Source organism: Nuphar pumila, chromosome 16, assembly GCF_984573655.1.
Source record: "Nuphar pumila chromosome 16, dmNupPumi1.hap1.1, whole genome shotgun sequence".
NCBI lineage: Eukaryota > Viridiplantae > Streptophyta > Magnoliopsida > Nymphaeales > Nymphaeaceae > Nuphar > Nuphar pumila.
The window spans coordinates 10,209,810-10,229,266 of NC_143264.1; the positions used below are offsets into that span (position 1 = coordinate 10,209,810).

Below are 19,457 nucleotides of genomic sequence, written 5' to 3' on the forward strand. Positions count from 1 at the left end.
TTCGTTAAACAATCACCATCATTACAAATCATCGCAATATTTGGCTTCATAAGTAAACATCGTTGTAAGATTTAACAAACTTAAGTACAAATCGAGGTAACTTCATAAATACACATCGCTACTGCTTTAAATGTATAAATTATTGTTGCTTCAAACGTACAAATCGCTACTGATTTAATGTATAAATCGTTCATGCTTCAAACTTACAAATCGTTATAAAAATCGCAACCTTCATAAATACTTATCGTTGTAACGTTTGGGCTTCATAAGTAAACATTATTGTACGATTTAGCAAACTTAAGTACAAATTGTGGTAACTTCATAAATACACATCTCTACTGCTTCAAATGTATAAATTGTTGCTGCATCAAACATATAAATCGCTACTGCATTAAATGTATAAATCATTCCTTCATTCCAACGTACAAATCATTGTAGAAATTTAGCCTTCATAAGTACATATCGTTGTAATATTTGGTCTTCATAAGAACAAATCGTGCTAACTATTTTTTGACGCCTAGAAGGTGGATATGTACAAATCAATTTATTTTAGTATGAAAATAGGTGTTATTTAGCATGAATAGTACAACCAGATGTAAGATTTAGCATTTAGATTTACAAATCGATTTGTTTATATAACGAAACCTTAGACGAAACTCACCAAAACAACATGAGTTTTGACAATCCGATAGTGGAGGAGAAACACCCAGAAGGTAGATGCAGTCGATGGTGGCAATGATGCTCTCAATGCACAGATGACAACAAATGTTGCTCCGGAGGCAGCAAACGACAATAAAAGGTGCTTTGGTGGCAGTAGATGATGACAAATGGTGCTTCATCAAAGGGAGCTCCTGTTACAACAGATGGTGTGTTGTTTACTGCTTAAGGCGAAAGCGAAACGTTTGGACTTTGAAGAGTTAAGGTCATCCTCCCTTTTCTCGATGAAAGATATTTTTGTCTTTTTCTCGAACCGTCGTTTCATGGTATCCTCCTTTTTCTGGATGAAAGACATTTTTGTCCTTTTCTCGAATCATCGTTTCATGCAGAAATGGCGGGAAAGGGTACTTAAGTCTTTGCAACCACACCAAACTCCAAGACTAAGTGATGTCAACACACACGAGGATAAGAGCCCTATATGCTTATATACGTGGTGCTCATTCGGACCCCCGACGCATATGTGTGTTTTGGGAGGGGGTACATATAACCTGCTTCGCAAACATAGCCTAAGTTGCACTCATGTATAGACTAAAGAGAGAGAAACTATGGGTTTAACTCACAAATAGTCATCAAGAATCAAAATATAGTAAACAGGAAGATGGAAATCAAGATTTCAACTCATGAGCAGTCATCAAGAAACATGATACAAACATAGTTGCCCACGTCTGCATCTTAGCAATATTCTAGTTGAGAATTGTTTTAAGTCAAGTTGGCTTCACTTAATGAAGACCATTGTTGCTTGCCTATGTTTAGCTTGAAGTAGTCATGTCTTACCTATGGAAACTTGATAAAGCCAGTCCAGAAAGCCTCGTTTTGAATTCCTTTGGCTCCATTTGATTGCTGCAGGGAGAAATTTTTAATAAACTTCTGGATAAAATTTATTTGTGGAGACAAAAGTTTGATGTCCTCACTCCAGAATTTTTTTCATTCCAAAAGAAGTGAAAAAACTTTTCTAAAATGACAACTTTTTTAGAGGAAAATTTTCCTATGTTGTTTACGCACCAAAAAAATGCATACAACCTATGCATTTTGAGAGAGCTTTTCCTTTTTCAAGTTTTTTTTCTGCAATCAAATGAGCCCTTTGTAAAAGGCACGCCATTGAGAAAGCTATATATATATATTGACTATGGTACAAAACTAATGAGCTAGAAATCATAGGTGCAAGTTGCATGAACTCAATCTAACCACATAGATGTGTTCAGCTTGGTTCCTTTGCTAAGGATCAAGCCTTGGATCATGCTTTTCTGATGTAAAAATGTGATCTTTTGAGTTATGAAATTTTGGTACATCATAGGGCATCAATTTTTGGACTCTTTTAAAAACCTAATTACTTGTCATAATCACATGATTCAAAACGAGCTTCCTACTAAACAAACCATGTAGATCACGTCCCTAACATTTGATCTACAAAAAATTAGTAATTTTTGAAGAAAAGAGTGATTTCTACTCATTAGTTTCACACATTCATTAGTAGCCAATATATATATATATATATATATATATAATGAAAACCCCTCCCCAATGTACGTTTTACTGGATTTTTAATGTTTTTTTAATTCTGACCTTTCATATGTGATCTAAATGTTTGTTTTTATAGGAATCAGTTTTTGGAGCATTTGATTATGATGAATGAATATGTTTTTATAAGTTTCAAAATCAATGGCATACAATTTTTATAAATTTTTGAGTCTCCAAATAACATTTTTTGTATCCAAAATTCATGATCCAAGTATTAAATGTAAATCAATCATGCTGAACACATCTCTATGGTCAATTTTTTTTTTGAAAAAAATACCATTGGAGAGGTTTGGGAGGGTTTGCATTGAGGAGGTTTTCATTCCCATATATATATATATATATATATATATATATATATATATATATATATATATATATATATATATATATATATATATATATATATATATTGGAGCGTAGGTGCTTGTGATATGTGCTTGATGGGTTTTTCTGCTCTTTCAATATTTTTTTTCGCAGTTTTGACCCCATAAATGTGTTAGGCATGGTCGATTTATAAGGAATTCACACTTGGATCATGTGTTTTTGATGAAAAAATTATATTTGGAGCCTCAAAATTTTACAAAGATTTTAGACTGTTGATTTTTCGAACCTTATAAAAACTCACCCATGTGTCGTAATTGAACACTTCAAGAGTTAATCCCTATAAAATCAAGTACATAGAACACATCTGTACATCAAAATTTAAAAATAAAATAATATAACTTGAAAAACCCATCAAGCACGTTATTTATGCTCTATTATATATATATATATATATATAGAGAGAGAGAGAGAGATGGGTAGGTGTGAAATTGATACGTGCTAAATGGGTTCTTCTGCTCTTCAGGTGTTTTTTTCGCAGTTTTGACCCTATAAATGGGTTGGGCATGGTCGATTTACTAGGAATCCACACTTAGATCGTGTATTTTTTATGAAAAATTATATTTGGAGCCTAAAAATTTTACAAAGATTTTGGAGCGAACCTTATAAAAACCTACCCATGTGCCGGAATTAAACACTTCAAGAGATGATCCCTATAAAATCAAGTACATAGATATAGTCAGAATTTAAAAATAAAAAAACTCATTTAGCGCTATATATATATATATATATAGCTGATTCATTCATTCAATCGACCGCATGCACCTAAGCTTGTCATACATATTGAAAAGTGATAAAATCTTCTCCAACCTAGCTTAGCATGCTCAAGCCAACATGCAACGGAGCCAAGTCCGTTGCATTTAGTATGCCAAAGTTTGTAGAACACCATATTTAATCTCACGCATTCCCTTTATTTCATGGGAAATTATGCGATCCACACTTTTATTTATGACAAAACATGTTAGAGTACAAGAAAAGCAAATCCCACATTGAATTCATTGGAACAAGGAAAAAGTGTAGAGAACAAGAAAAAGAGGATAGCAAACATGTTAAAAAAAGTGGATCCTAGGGATCCATTTGGGAAGAAAAGATGGCACGATTATGAGATTAGAAAACAAAGAAGAGAAGAGGGGTGAGCAGGAGATGACAAGAAAAAGTGAACATGGGAAACAAGAGTTATGTTAGCAAACTAGAGTGGGCGTTTGAAGCCAGTTAACTTTGGGAAATAGGAGGGATAAGGAAGTACAATTCAGGTACATGGAGAGGGAAAGGATTCAGCTGTGGCCAAACTAGGATTTAAGAGGGAAAAGGGTGGTGAAAGTTTGCCACAATCGTTATGTGTAACTGTCTTAGTGAACTTTTTTTTTAATAACCATTGTTTTTTTTTCGTCAAAATGACCCCATGGTCATGATCTACATGCTGTTTTTAGTGGGAACCGGATCTGACTTGTGTACAGGTTTTTTTGGCGATGCAAAACTCAACAGTTTAAAATTCATTGAGCTTTTCAACTAAAAAAACCCATGTTTTTTGGTTAAAAAAAGAATAATTCAAAGGTTACACTTCACTAAATCAAACCATTCTGATATGATGTTAGATTTTGTCAAAACAACTTGCATCATGAGATTCCAACTAGACTATCTACAATCTACTGTATTAAATATTTACCTGAACAAGAAGAATGAAATGTATTGAGGAAAAGGGCATGTTAGAAACCTCTTCTGGATGTTTTATATGAACAAGTCAATATAGGAACCTTGGCGCCATTTCTCTCTCCTTCTCTGATGCACTCCAAGGTACTTGGATCTGGACATAACAAGAGAATATATAGCCCCTTCTGTGGAGGGAGGATCAGATGCAATATGATTGCACACTTTTAGTGTGTTGATCACCCTCCATCATTTCTTGGGCCCCACAACAAACAGGCCTATCTCCAAGATGGAGGTGAATCAAGTTTAGCTGCACACTAACAGTGTGCAATCACATTGCATCTCATCTTTTGTGACCCTTTATTAACCTTAATCTTTATCTGTGGGTACCCTTTGGGACAAAGACGCGATCTTCTCATTCTCAATCTCAGAATAGTGATTGAATGACAAGCTATCATTGGAAATGAGCCAAACCCCTCTTAGAAAAAATACCACCCTACCATGCACTAGAACTTGTTTCCATTGTTGGTAAACTTGGTATAGCCAAAGCACTACATTGGGAATGGACCCCAACACCTCATTTCAACACCATGCACAAGACTTGTTTTTGTCAGATCGACCATATTTTGGCAACTCATGAAAATGGTGTTTTCATCTAGATGCAAGGTTTCCAAACCGAACCTTGTTGATTTATACATCCTTAGTAAAAGAGCATTTTCACTGGCGCTAAAAAGCGAGTTACATTGGCAGTAAATGTACTACACTAATACAATAAAAAATTTCTGGCACACATATAAATATAATGATTTTTTTCTGACACAATAAAGAGATGCGCCAATAAAAGATAGTTTTTCTGGTGCACGTACAAAGTGTGCCAGGAAAAAAGGCATGCATTTAAAAAAACCTTTTCACTCATTCGTGGTCTCTCTCTCATGCTAAAAATCTCTTCTCTCTCTTTCTCTCCTGTCTCTGTGGGCGCCATCGTGGGTGTCCTCTCTCTCTCTCTCTACCTCTTTGTGTCCCCCACCCCATCTCTCTCCCCTTCTCTCTCTATGTTCACCGGCCACTGCCTTCGGCATCCTCTCTCCATTACCTCTCTCCCTGTTCTGTTGGACACCACCGGCAACATCTTGTTCAGCATCCTCACCAAAGGTATGCTAAATTTAATTTTTTTTTTATCTATGATTTAGATTCTAAATATTTTAGATTATAATATATTTTTTTTGTAAAAGTCTAATCAAATGTTTTGAGGAAAATGGATTTTGAGAAAAAGGAAAGTTGTTTTTTCTGTAAAACCATATTTTTTGGTAATTCACAAATCGGACCAAACAAAGAAGACTTCCGACAACCCACCCCTCTTCTCCTCTTCTTTATAAAAGAGGGTTTTCCCTCTTTTCAGGTAACTGACCACCATTCAACCATTGGTTTTCGGAGACTGAGGAAACCACTTTGGAGGTTCTAATTTCATCGGCAACCGATGACGAATCCAATGATACCCATTTTTTTTAGGACACTATATTCTAGCAATGCCCAGAAAAACAGGAGTTTTCTTTTATATGTATCAATTTTCATCACACTCCTTGTGTCCAAGAAATGGGAGTGGATGAAACTCACTGAGAGTACTCCAACAGCGAACCCTTCGGTACCAGAATCTTCGGCACTGACTCAAAACGAGTTAAGTCCCTTCGTCGTTACCCTGTTCGGCTTACAAACAGGATTTTTGTTATCACTGTTTGTCCGGGGAGCAAAAAAAATTATAAACTAACCTTTTTCGCAAAAAAAAAAAAGGACTTTCATTTTGACTTTCCGAAAATGTCTGTTTTTTTGTCAGTGTATGCATGCCGATGACATTCACGAGCACCAACAAGGGATAATTGAGTAGCTCTAATACTACTGTTAGAAAATATGAAAGCTTGCGGAAGCAGTGGTTGGTTGCAAGGTTGAAGGGTGTGCACTATTACACTGTAAATCACCAAAGGGCACCTTTTGTTTTCTACTGTTTCTTTCACAGATTTTCTGTATTCTTTATATATCTGTGAATATATTGTGAACGGGCATTTAGGCTCATATTTGTATCCATCAAAGGGTGCTGGATCGAGGTGTGCTTAACAAAGAAATGCCCCATAAACCTCAAGGGTCACAACCCTTGAAACACACCTTGCAACTATTTGAGGTAACCCCCCCCCCCCCCACACACACACACACACACACCTTATGACCATATATTCTCAACAATACTGTTACGCAGCAGCAGAAGAGTAGTTATCTCCAATCAATTTGGAGATGGACGACTCTAATACGCTACTGCTGCAAAAGCACCACTAGACAAGGAAGGAAAGTTTAATCTCAATTTAACAATTGGCAAAGTGGAAGACTTAGTTCTTTATCACAACGTAGTTCCCTGTCTCGATGCTTTTCCTGAGGAGGCAACCTGGTGATTCTCTAGTTGCTCACTCTCATTACTGCTTGGCTGGAATCTTTCGGGCCCCAGTGGAATGTGGGTAATGCAAAACCTGGCACACAATTCCCAGTTCCTCCAAAACAAGTGAATTCAATTCCTCCCAAATTCCTCTGGCAGGAAAGATCAAGCTAAAAATAATAACTGTCATCTACTCACGGGTTAAATATTTGAGTGGTATTGAAGTCGGAACTGTTGAGATTTGTTTTTTGTAGATAGGGCTCTATGGATGTAATCTGTAAGGTTTGTTTCAGTAGAAAATAAATTTTGAATCGTGATTTGGACATGTAAGCAGGGTTTTTTAAGGGCTTCAAAAATCAATAACTCAATGCACTGAAATTTCACAAATCAAAAAGTCATTTTTAGACCAAAATAATACAAACCATGGTTTCATAGAAGAGAAACCACGCTCTATGTGGTAAGATTGAGTCTATAAAGCTTAAACCTATGACTTTCAGTTCAATAGTTTCATGCCTTCTATAACACCAAAATATTAAGGGGAGTTTTCTCAAGAGCAGGAACGTTAAGGAAAGAGTATGATTCTGTTTCCTGAAACAGAGCTTCTGGATGACATTTTAGAACCGGATGATCAGAGGTTTCGAAACAGCCTGGTTCACTCCAATAATGCCAGCTGGATTAGTTGGATTAAAAAAGCTGCTAGAGGGTGTAGAGCGCTGTATCCTTGTCATGCTTTGGTAAAGTTTTTCCTACCAAGGTACATCATTGGGCGTAGGAACCCTGACGTTTGTCTTATGAATTTTCTTATTTTATTCCTCCAGTGTAGAGCATGTACAGTGGAAGAAAAACCTCCAGACTAGGGATGGCAGTGGACAGGGGAAAACGGGGTCCCACCTCGCCTCTCCCCGTTTGGACCTGGGATGGAGGTTAAAATCAAAACCTGTGCGGAGATGGAAGTGGGAATGGACTTACTCTTGCCCCTACCCTATCCCCGCCTTGTTAAGAAAACTACTATTATATATATAACCCTAACATAAACCCCTTTCTTGAATCTTTCCTCTAACGAAGCTGGGCGAGCTGCCATTTTTTTTTCTCCTTCCTCTAACGACAAAACGTAGCAGTAGTGGAAGATCCAGAAAAATGGAGCCCCACCCCGGTCCATTTAGACCGAGGGTGGAGGAAATGAAACAGCGAATGAACCAAAGATGGAGGTTAAAATCAAAACCCGTGCAGGAATGAAGGCGGAAATGGTGGGCAAAATTTTGAGACGGGGTCAGGGTGGGGAGACCTTGTCCTCCACCTCCACCCCAGTCCACTGCCATCCCTACTCCAGACTGGTCTTTGTATAAGGGCAATCAGCACTGATTGTTGAGGGCCATAGGTTGGGGACCTTTTCCCCAAGCTTGATGACCAGAAAAAAAAAAAACACTACTCACATCATTCTGTAAACAAAGTACTAAGATGTGCTATACTAAATAGCCACATCCAAAACATACCTAAATAGCCACATCCAAAGCATACCAACTTCAATGACTAACATCTTGGCTTTCAGAAAACATGAAACCTTACCATCTTTGCTTGCACCTCATGGCAAGCAAAGGATTTGTATGAAGACAACAAGAAATGGCTCTGTTTGGGAGAAAACTAGTTGCAGAGAATTGGGGCAGAATGATTCAAGGAGAATAAAAAAACATTTTCTTTTGAGGACAAATGGGCTCAGCAGAGAATAAGGATGTCTCTGACTACCCAAAGAAAGCATTTGTAAACATCGACAAAAGGGAAGACACGCTCCCAGAAGCCACAATTAGACAAAGACTTCAAATACAACAACAATTGTAAGAAGAAATCCAAGGGGACTATATAATCTCCAAGAAAATAAATATAGTTTTCTAGAAGGGAAGATAAGGAATACCACCTCTGGTGCTTATAGCTTCTTCAATGGCCATGGTTAAACCAACCACACTTCCACCCAGAGTCACCCCCATCCCCTCTTCTGCTATACACCCACCACAACAAATTGGTCAAGGAATTCCCATCATCATGCCCACTCAAACTCCTTATTCTCTGCAATGCAGTCTCCTTGTCATAGACTGCCTCCAAGGCATAAACGAATCCTTTCCAACCTTCGCCAACACCCTCCCTGCCCAAAACAGGCATGACCCAATTCACCAGTTGTCTCACAAAATCAACATTACTAAACACTGCCTCTGTGATTGGCAAGATTGGCAACAATTGAATCCCAAGCCTACACTCCCTCCATTCTGCTGGTGCAAACCACAGCCCGCTATCCCTCTTATTGGACCATAGGACACCCACCACCCGGTTGCCCTTGGTGAATTCATCTTCATACATGTCCCCACCCTCTGGAACGTGCCACCATGTTTGTGCTGCCTGTTTCAAGGAGCCAAAAGCAAAGTGACTAAACCATATATTACACTCTTCAATGCAAAATGAGAATGATCACGTGTGTCTGTGTGTGTAGAGAGAGAGAGAGAGAGGTCCTAAACAGTCATATCTCCTAAACTGTCCTAAAGAGCATTACAAGACAATGTTTTACATGTTCTAAACAATATATATATATATATATATATATATATATATATATATATATATATATATGACTCACTAGAATATGAGAACTACCGTGTAAACTCATGGATTTTTTTGTGATCTACATGCTTGGTTTTATAAGGATCAGCTCTTGAATCATCCGATTATGATGCATAAACAAGATTTTTTTAAAGCTTTAAAATCAACTTCTCCTAATTTTCATGAATATTCAAGGATTCAAAAATTGCATTTTTTCATAAAAAATACACGATCCAACAATTGAGTCCTAGCAAATTTACTTTACCGAACACATCTACATGGTTGGATTTGCAAGTAAGCATTGAAAATGACCATATTTCTAGTTCTTATATTCTAATGACTCAAATAAATAAATTATATATATAAGGCTCTATTTCCTCATTCTGCCCCATAGTTTGAAGTGTTTTATGATAGATCTGAACCATTAGATGTGTTTAGCATGCTCGATTTAGTGAGAATCAACTCTTAGATCATATTTTTTCGATGAAAAATGTATTTTTATGAGTTGGAAAAATTTGATGCCTTCATAGCCATTCATTTTGGATCACTTAAAAAACATGTATACTGGTCAGATTCCAGTGATCCAAAAGCCGGTTCCCACTAAAAAAACTATAGATCACATCTATGGTGTTAGATGTGAAAAATTACAAAAAAAACTATAATTTTGAATGGGCAGATCGAGTAAGTGGGCAGAACCAGTGCATTACTATAATAGAGAGAGAGAGAGAGAGTAACTAGAATATGAGAACTAAAAATATGGGCGTTTCCAACACTTTTTTTGCAAATCCAACCATGTGGATGTGCTTGGCATGGTGAATTTGCTATGAATCAACCATTGGATCGTATATTTTTGATAAAAAAATATAATTTTTGAATGCTTGAATATTTATGAAGATTATGAGCCATTGATTTAAAACCTAAAAAAATCACGTTTATGCATCAAAATTGGATAATTCAAGAGCGGGTTTGTATAAATTCAAGCATGTAGATCACATCTGTATGGTTAGATTCAAGAGAAAAGAACAAAAAATAATGAAAATAACAGTTCACACTTAGTTCTCATATTTCCAGTTATATATACATATATGAGAACTGAACATATTAGGCCCCATTTCTCGTTCCGCCCTGTTCTGCTCCATAGTTTTAAAGTGTTTTATGATAGATCTGAATCATTCCATGCATGCTAGATTTAGTGGGAATCGACTCTTGGATCATGTTTTTTCGACAAAAAAATATTTTTCTATGAGCCACAAAAAACTGGTACCTTCATAGCCATTGTTTTTGGATCACCAGAAAAAACCTGTATACAGGTCAAATTCCGGTGATCCAAAAGCCCCTTCCCACTAAACAAAACCTATAGATCACATCTATGGTGTTAGATGTGAGAAAAAATATCAAAAAATGTGATTTTGAGGGGGCAGAACCAGCATTACTATATATATATATATATATATATATATATATATATAGGGAAGGGGGACTATCCAACCAAAAAAAGGTCCAAAATCTACAACAGATGATGATCGACCGTGTTTCTTCTCTAATGACACTTTTTAGATGATGAGTTTTCAATATTTAGATGTGTTTTTTAAAGTGCTAAAAATCAAAGCCCCACAATACTTTGTATTGTAAAGTTTTAACAGTCGATGTTTTACTTTCTGAAAAAACATGTCTAAAGTTCGTAAAGTCTCATGTAAAGCATATTTCTTACTAAATAAATTATATAGAATAAATATATAAAGTCATGTCAACAAAAAACTTGAACAATGAAAAAGGAGAGCTGTCAGATCATCCTTGGTTGTCAATTTTGGACCTTTCTTTAGTTGGACTGTGTGTGTCTTTAACAGTTTTGCATCCTAAATGTCTTTAACACTTCCAAAAGATACAGTTATAGGTCTTGTTTGCTTAATTCAAACCTGTAGACATGTTTATAATTACTTATTTATTAAAAACAATTTTTATATCCAGTCAATTTAACCAAAAATTTTGATTTTTATCTTTAACAAGTTCTAGTGCAATACAAGCTGTTGATATTAGATCACCTAAAACATATCTAAACAAGAAAAATGTCTAATCTAATACATATTTTTCCATAGATATGTTTAATCAAACACTCAAAACTTACCATTTACCACAGTTTAGGAAAATCACATTGATCCATTTGTACTTTTACATGTAAAATACATGTTTTCACCCTATTTTTATTTGATCCAGTTGTACCAACCTAAATTCTAATTAATTTTATTCTATTTTAGATCCAGATTCAGATTTATAGCTTAATTATTCCTAAAAAATTATATTTATCGCTTAATTCAGATTCTTATCAACTATGACCAGGCCGGTATCCGTTCCATTTTCACCTCTACCCCAAAGAGCATATAACTGAGGATAAACTGGGAAATTGATCCTCATTCGGGTTAGCATTCACAAAGAGGAGGGAAGAATGGGAATCTTAGAATTAAAATTGGACCTGGATCTCCATGGCTGAAACGGTGGACCCCACGGCAACCAACCTGGGATCCCCATACGCCAGCCCGAGCAGAGCTCCGGCATAATACGCAGCAATCGCCTCGCTGGTGCTCTCCTGGTTCCGGCCGTCGGCGAACTCCGTGAGGCCTCCGGCCCACGAGTGCAGCTTCCACGGGTCGAAGTTCCTCAGCTTCGGGAAGCTCTCGGACACGCTAGCCGACATGTAGTCGGCGGCGATCGAATAGACCTGCAGTCGGTACCGCCGGCCCCAGGCATGGTCCAGCTTCACCAGCACGGCCATGGCGTAGACAAAGTACCCCAAGTGGTAGTGGTGGTCGTTGTAGGCCCCGAACCCGAAATCCGCACTTGGATCCATGGATCCGACCTGGCTGGTGATCCCGCCCCACTTCGTGTCGTACAGGAACCCGTTCCCCTTAAACGATCCGTCCAGCCATGGGGTAACCGAGTCTTTCAGAAAGTCTCGGACCACCGGAACCACCTCCGGCAACCCCAATTCCTCGGCGATCAAAGCCAGCCGCGCCGCACGGGCGATCGCCTTCCCGTAGAAGTAGGTCGACGTTTGGCCGATCTTATTGGGGTCAAGCGCTGCGACGTCCCGGGCCAGCGCCGCCACGACCTCCGCCGAGTCGACTTCCGAGATGCCCGATACGGAGTGCCAGGTGATCGGGATCGGCTCAGTGCGGAGGGTCCACGAATTGCCGACGACGCCGATGAGGTCGCCGTCGATGCTCCGATAGCGTACGGCTGGCAGGACGGCGGCGGTCGGGGGGAGGAGGCGGCGGTGGAGCGGGTGGGCGAGGAGGAGGAGCTCGCCGGATCCGCGCTTCTGCCACTCGTACCGGATGGAGAACGGCTTCGCGAAGAAGGCGGAGCCCGAGACAGGGTAGGCGGAACGGAAGAGGTCGAGGATCGGCTCCATGGAGGGGTCCGGGAGGGCGGCAAGCCGGAGGACTCCGGAGAATCTTCCGGCGGTTAGGGATCCGATGGTTTGAGCGAATCGGAGAGGGGAGGAGGTGTAGATGAGCCACGTCTGGCCGTTGTTGAGGGTTATAGTGTGTTTGGTGAGATCGGCGGTGGAGGAGAGAGAAAGGATAGCATGGACGGTGGAGATCGAGACGCCGGCGGCGCCGGAGAACTCGGCGGTGAGAAAGGGAGAGCCCCGGACGAGGGGGAAGGAGAGGCCGCCGGGGAGGTCGAGGGTGACGGAGAGGTCATCGAAGGCAGAGATAGTGTGACTGCCGGTGGCAGCGGTGGTGGAGGAGATGGTGAGGTCTGGTGTGAAAATTTGGTAAAGAAAGCCGGGGGAGACGAACCGGGACGGGTAGCAGACGGAGAGGAAACCGCCGGCGGACCGGACAAGGTATGGGTGGATGTACTCCGGCTGGTCGCCGGATTTCAGGACGAAGTTCTGCCAGAAGGTGTTGGTGGGGAGGGGTGGTTGCCGGAGATCGTCGGAAAAGAAGGATGATCGGTCGGGGATAGGTGGAGATTGGGTGGCTGGGAAAGGTGGTTTCATGGTGGGGATGGTTGTGGTGGTGGAGATTGTGGCCGGAACGATGGGGAACGGAACAGGAAAGAAAATGGGGGAGATGGGGATGGTGGTGGGGATGGTTGTGGTGGTGGTGGTGGTGGTGGTGGTGGGAATTGGGGTAGGAGAGGGAGTGGGGGAAGGAGAGGAGAAAACGAGGGTTTTAAATTTTGATTTGAGTCTGGTGTATAATCTCTTTATTGTCATTTGACTTGACGTCTGATAACGACTCCGAAGGTGGTAGTTGGTAATGTCGGAAAGAAATGAATGGCCGAATCGGTTCGAAATTGAACAGTGTGAAACGGGATAAAGAGGAGACTCTAAAATGGTGGGAGTGGGACTTGTGCTTTGGAGGATTGGTTAGGGTGATAGGAGTCTAAGGTTTGGTTGAGAAATGGCTCTAATTTGGTGTGTTGGTTGAGAAATGATTGTGATAAACTAGTTGGCTGTAAAAAAAGATTTGTTGGTAAATGGATTTGGGGTTTTGTTTAGGATGATGAGCATAGAATTGGTCTCTGAAACGCCAAGTTGGTGATTGGTGAAGAATAGCAGCTAGCAAGGTGTTTGCAGTAGAAGGTTGAAATACCATGAGATTGTGAATCAAGAGTATTTGGCTAAGTCAATAGCAGCTATCAGAAGGCGTTTCTGTAAACGAGTGCCAAGAAATTTGTGAATTGGGGAATTTGAAATTACAAAGGAATTGCAGCTAGCAAGGTTGTCTGCAATAATGGAGGGGTATAACAACAGACTGAATTCAGATACTGGGCATTGCTGAAGAATAGAAGTTAACAAGAGGTGCTTGCATTACTGAGAAGGAAATACCAATGAACTTGTGAATTGGGATATTGGAGCGTGGTGGCTTCCAAGGAATAGCAGCTAGCATGGTGCTTGAAGCAATGTCATTGGATTGTTAATGAGGAACTTGGGTATTGGGATTGGGATGAGAGAGTGGAGATCTCAAGGGGTGGAGGGATTGAGCGCCCCAACAATTGGGGGCTTCAAAATGGGGAAGAAAGGAACTTTGTGAAGCTGATACAAAGCTTGGATGAAGGATCTTGGATTTGGTCGGGGAGAACCATGTCAAAGGTTTGGATCGATGGGGTAAGTGGAGCTCATGAATTTTGGGTTTTTTGCCAGGGCTTCAATTTTGCTGTCAAAATTATGATTGAGTGCCTTGGAAATGAGGAATGTGGGGATATAGTGTGTGGTTGAGTGAAGAAATGTTATGCTTGACTTGCCCTGCAAGTGAGAATAGTGTTCAAAGTTCAATTCTTATTTTCTTCATTTTTGTTTAGTAAGCATATAATGGAGTTATAACAGATTTCTTTTCTTTTCTTTTCTTTTTGCATAGTTGAACTGAAGATAGCCCTCGAGATTCGGGGGCTACAATAGTTTGACCTCACCATCCAGTTACCTTTCATTCCACCGTCAGTAAAGTGAGGATGGTGCTAAATTATTTTTATTCAATTTCTGCTCAATGCAAGCTGCTGTACTTTTAAATCAACAGTCTCAAAAGGCCCTCTTTTCTTTGTCCCACTATTGGCATCCTGTTGCTGATAAAGTGAGGAAATCAAATAATTGCAGAAAGAGAAGCACAGCAAAAGTAGAAGAGTTAAGTGGTTTTGTTTTTGTGTTAAATAGAAATATGTGAATTGAAGTATAAACTAAGTTTTTTAATGGTTTTTTTTTTTACTTAAAATTCACCATACATCTTTATGCTTGGTTTTACAATGTCCAGCTCTTAGATCATCCTATTATGATACATAAGCAGGACCCAAGGCTTGAAACTCAATAGCTAGGAATTTTAGTAAATATTTATGCATCCAAAATTTGTGCTTTTTTATTCAAAAACACCATCTAACAGTCGATTCTTAGCAAATGGAACATGCTGAACACATCTGAAGGCCAGATTTGCAAAAACATGCCCAATTTTTAACCTATTTTCAAATACATGCCTAACTTTTAAGATATTACTAATATGCGACTAGTTAACAAAATAATTGTCAAAGACCCACCCCTCTTAAGTCAGGTGGGTTTACGATAGTCAGTCCTTAGTTAGACTTAAGGAAATTACCTGATTATCCTTTTTTACAATGAATATGGTTATACAAAACCTCACATTTAAAAAACCGAGGGTTTCTCTCTTCCCACAGTTAAAGCTCGCTTCCTTTGCCTATGACTGATTGCCGGAGTCCTCTAGTGTAGTATGTGTAACGCCCCAACTTTTTATGGTAAAAATTTTGGACTAATTTTTTTTTAAATAGCGAAAGTGTGAAAACAAGAGTTTGGTGCATTACAGGGTAAAACAGAGAAGTACTAAAAACATACCATTCATTAATTAAAGCATTAATGTCATTAATTACATCTCATAACAGAAATGTAAATCTACTAATCAGAGTTCAAACATAAAAATATCGAATTAAATGAGATCTCTTGGCTATATCCATAACAACACCCTGATGCTCCGATTAGTTGCTACCCGAAAAACATTTAAAGCAGAAGAGTCAGACTCCTCCGTCTGCGTAAGAAGCATTATATTTATATGTGGTGCTCAGTGTCCTGTGTACAAATATGTGCAAATATCTAGAGTTACATCTAGCAGGTAATTTGCATTATTCTAAGAAAATAAACATGCTTTCTATTTCATGATACAGTATGAGCGATAACTGGACTGAAGGTACATTTAGTCGTACAAGCATAAGTTGTAGTTTTACAAGTTCTACAAATGTCATATCAATAGTTCACAATTCTTCAAAAATAAGCTTTCAGTCAACTTAAGTTATTTAATGTTTATCTTACTCTTACCCTGTGGGTACGCACAGGCATAGACCTCGTACGGAGGTCTATTATTTAATAACCCGTATGACTAGCTGTACGAATATCCAAAGGGGACGGTCCATGACCGAGAGAGAACTCCCCAGTGGCTAGAACAAGAAATTAAGATGCACCCTTGACACTTCTGCAGAAGACTTGGATCTACCGCCTAGGACGCATTGGTAGTCCCGATCCCCTAACTTCGTGAACTGAGAAAACTGGTGAGACGCCTAGCTCTCACAAAAACAAGAATATCCACGAAGCTTGTACCACCTACCCTCTCCAAGGTAGAACATGGGTCCAGTAACATACACCATCTTTCAGGTGTACCCAGAGCCTGAAGAATCCGGTAACATACATCGTCTTTCAGGTGTATCCAGAATCTTGAAGGTTTTATGTTTTATGTTTCATTTCACATTTTCTGTATAACCATGTACGATCCATCGCACCACGAGGGGTTCGGTATCATACACCATCTTTCATGTGTACCCAAAGCCTCACATTTTTTATGATTTTGCATACACTTTTATTCTTAGTCTATTTTCTGGTGCAAGTCATCGCACCAGAGGGGATTTTCCAAAAACCTGAACCTATAACTGGGTTCGAACACATGGTATGCCTCTTATCATTTGAAGTGTCTCATAAGCACCAACCATATATATATTTCAGATTTCGGCTCGACCCAGAGTCCATATTTGAACCTTTGTCTTTTTGAGTTAGGGCGTACGCACTCCCGAGCTATGCCATCCACATGGCATGGTTTGCTTGATATACTTCTTCTTTAGAATCGCTAAAATCCCATGAAATTGTACCATGTCTTTATTTTATTTTATTTTTCTAATATATATATATATATATATATATATATATATTTATTTATTTATATATATTCTAGGGTGTACATATCGTACCCCACGAACGATGTCATCCATGTGGCATGGCTCACGAGATATATTTTCTTTCATAAATGCTCTTACCTTAGACTTGTGGACTCGTAGCAAGTCCTTTTATTATTATTATTGTTGTTATTGTTTTACCCTGCACTTAGTGTATTTTTCAACTGGGCTCAGACTGCAACGAGTCTTTGACATGTCATGGCCTCATGGCTGCCACCACCAAGTCATGCCATCACCGTAGTGTACAACCCGCCGCCAGCTACCTGACAAAGAGTCGGACTCCCCACAAAGAGGGTGCAGTTATAAATCCAAACCAAGTAGGGGTTCAGACAAACCCTGGCTGATTAAAATACTTCAATTTATCATTTGCTCAATTTTTTTTGGGTACCCCTGTGTGCAAATTTCTGATTCACACATACATGGCCAATCTGCATTCATCAATGCATTGGCAGAATTGCGTTCATAACAGATTTATATATTCTACAGTATGACTGTCATGATTTCAATAACAATTTCTTGTTCATTGTAGATTTACAGGTGTTGCAGTATGATTGTCAAAATTTCCCACAGTGGATTCATGTTCGCAGCGAGTTTGCCTATGTCACAGTATGACTATTGCATATGCAAAGGCTGAGATATGATCCCAGCAATCTATGCATATACTGCTATAATACACTCACGAATAGAAGCTACAAGTTCACAAGCATGGCCATTCCAAAAAAAAAAAAAACTTGGATGATGGAACAATCAATAAAGCACTAGCATACATAGTTATACATTGGATCAAAACATCAAAAAAAATATGAATAATGGAGTGTGTCGTTCAAGTCATCAGTTATCTACTACTTTACATAAAGGAATGTGTTGCGGAAAGCATTTTTTTTCTACATGACATATTGATATTTAGATAATTTCAAAGTGGTGTGTAGGGAGCATACCTAGTCTTTCATATGTCTAGATACATAGTTCAGAAAATATCTTTTTGATCATCAACATACTGGGTCATTACGTGTGCCTTCACACAGTTACTTGAATTTAGCATAAATCCATGACCTATGTATTGGTATATTCATACTAAAAAAAAACAATCTGCAACCTACTTCTCGAAAACCAATAGAAACATCAGATAGATCGGTGACCAACATTCTTTTTCTTTGTAATGTTAAATACTTGCTTCGTAGGGCAAGAGCACATGCATACAATATAGTACCCCTCACGAGCAGTCTGTGTATCTTTTTGACATCCACGTATGTACTAACGTATAATTCAGCCATGGGTAGGTTAACCGAATGCATTAGAAAACTAACCCTTTTTTTTTCTTTTATAACTACTTAATCATGCTCAGCAAGCTCAACTCAACTAGCAATGTTTTTTTTTTTTTAGCTACAGGTGATTAACAGGGTTGATATATATACGTGAGATCAGATTTGTTTACTATGGGTGTGTAGTCATTATGCCATTAAGAATCATGTGCTCAATAGCATGTATATGATACTTAGCATGTAAGAGCTTAACTATGAAATAAATCTAGACCTATTCTATTCATCCAATCAACATTCTAGATTCAATCATTCTTCTAGCCTGTATGTAATGTTAAAACAGAAGAACCGCGCCGATGTGGTGATTGTTGGTGCCCCTTTCTAATGAGGTCGGACAACCCACACCCAATCAGGCCTCATGACGTCGACCACTTCCCATGTCGTGGGTGCTGCCCATACCCACATCGACAGCACTGCAACATATTTGTGTTGCAGGGCATCAAACACAAGCATATAAAGTAAAACACTCCTTACCTCATTGGAGTCTCGCGACGGCACGGCTGCAATTTCGTTCCTTCGTTGGAGCGACCCACACAACTTCAATAATGGAGTCCCCACGATCAGCAGGGAAGGAATGGGTGGATGGCCAAAAACGTTAAGAGAGAGAGAGAGAGAGAGAGAGAGAACATGGGTCGTCTAGTGTAGCTCCCCACCATAACTTCCTCATTTCATTTCCTTCCCCACTTAGGGGAGTTCTGATTTTCAAAAAAATCTAATCTCTATCCCACGTTTTTAGTGGGTGCTTGAAATTCCCAAATTTGCCCTCTCCTCCATTTAGCAAAATCTTCTTCAACTTTCTCCACTAGTTGCTTTATGGGTACCCCTCATCCCCATTTGGTGAAATTCCCCTTGTTTCTTGGAAAAGAGAAAACAGAAAGGCCAACTCCCACACGTTTATTGTGGGAGAGGGTTTAGGAGGTAGGGGTTTAACCAACCCACGATTTTCCTCTCTTTTTTTTACCAAAGTTAAAATCTCACTTTTTTGTGCAAAAAGGTAAAATCCATGCACAAGGGGTTTTGAACCAAGGTCTTCCACCTAAGGGGCAACAAACCCCACCACTTGTGCTACATTGTTTTTCGTTGCAAAGTGTATGAATTAAATTGTATTTAACCCTTTCTGTTTCATTCCAGATTTCATGAAA

The 19,457-nt window shown here is 39.1% G+C and overlaps 1 protein-coding gene across 1 annotated transcript; it reads right to left on the reverse strand.

The window, feature by feature from the left end:
- Nucleotides 1–8,451: 8,451 nt before the first annotated feature.
- On the reverse strand, nt 8,452–13,440 carry LOC149812898 (glucan endo-1,3-beta-D-glucosidase-like). Its single transcript, XM_089990812.1, has 2 exons — nt 11,739–13,440; nt 8,452–9,070 (listed from the first exon to the last, which is right to left on the reverse strand). The coding sequence occupies exons 1-2, from the start codon at nt 13,272–13,274 to the stop codon at nt 8,615–8,617; spliced, it is 1,992 nt and encodes a 663-aa protein (XP_089846938.1). The 5' UTR covers nt 13,275–13,440; the 3' UTR covers nt 8,452–8,614.
- Nucleotides 13,441–19,457: the final 6,017 nt, after the last annotated feature.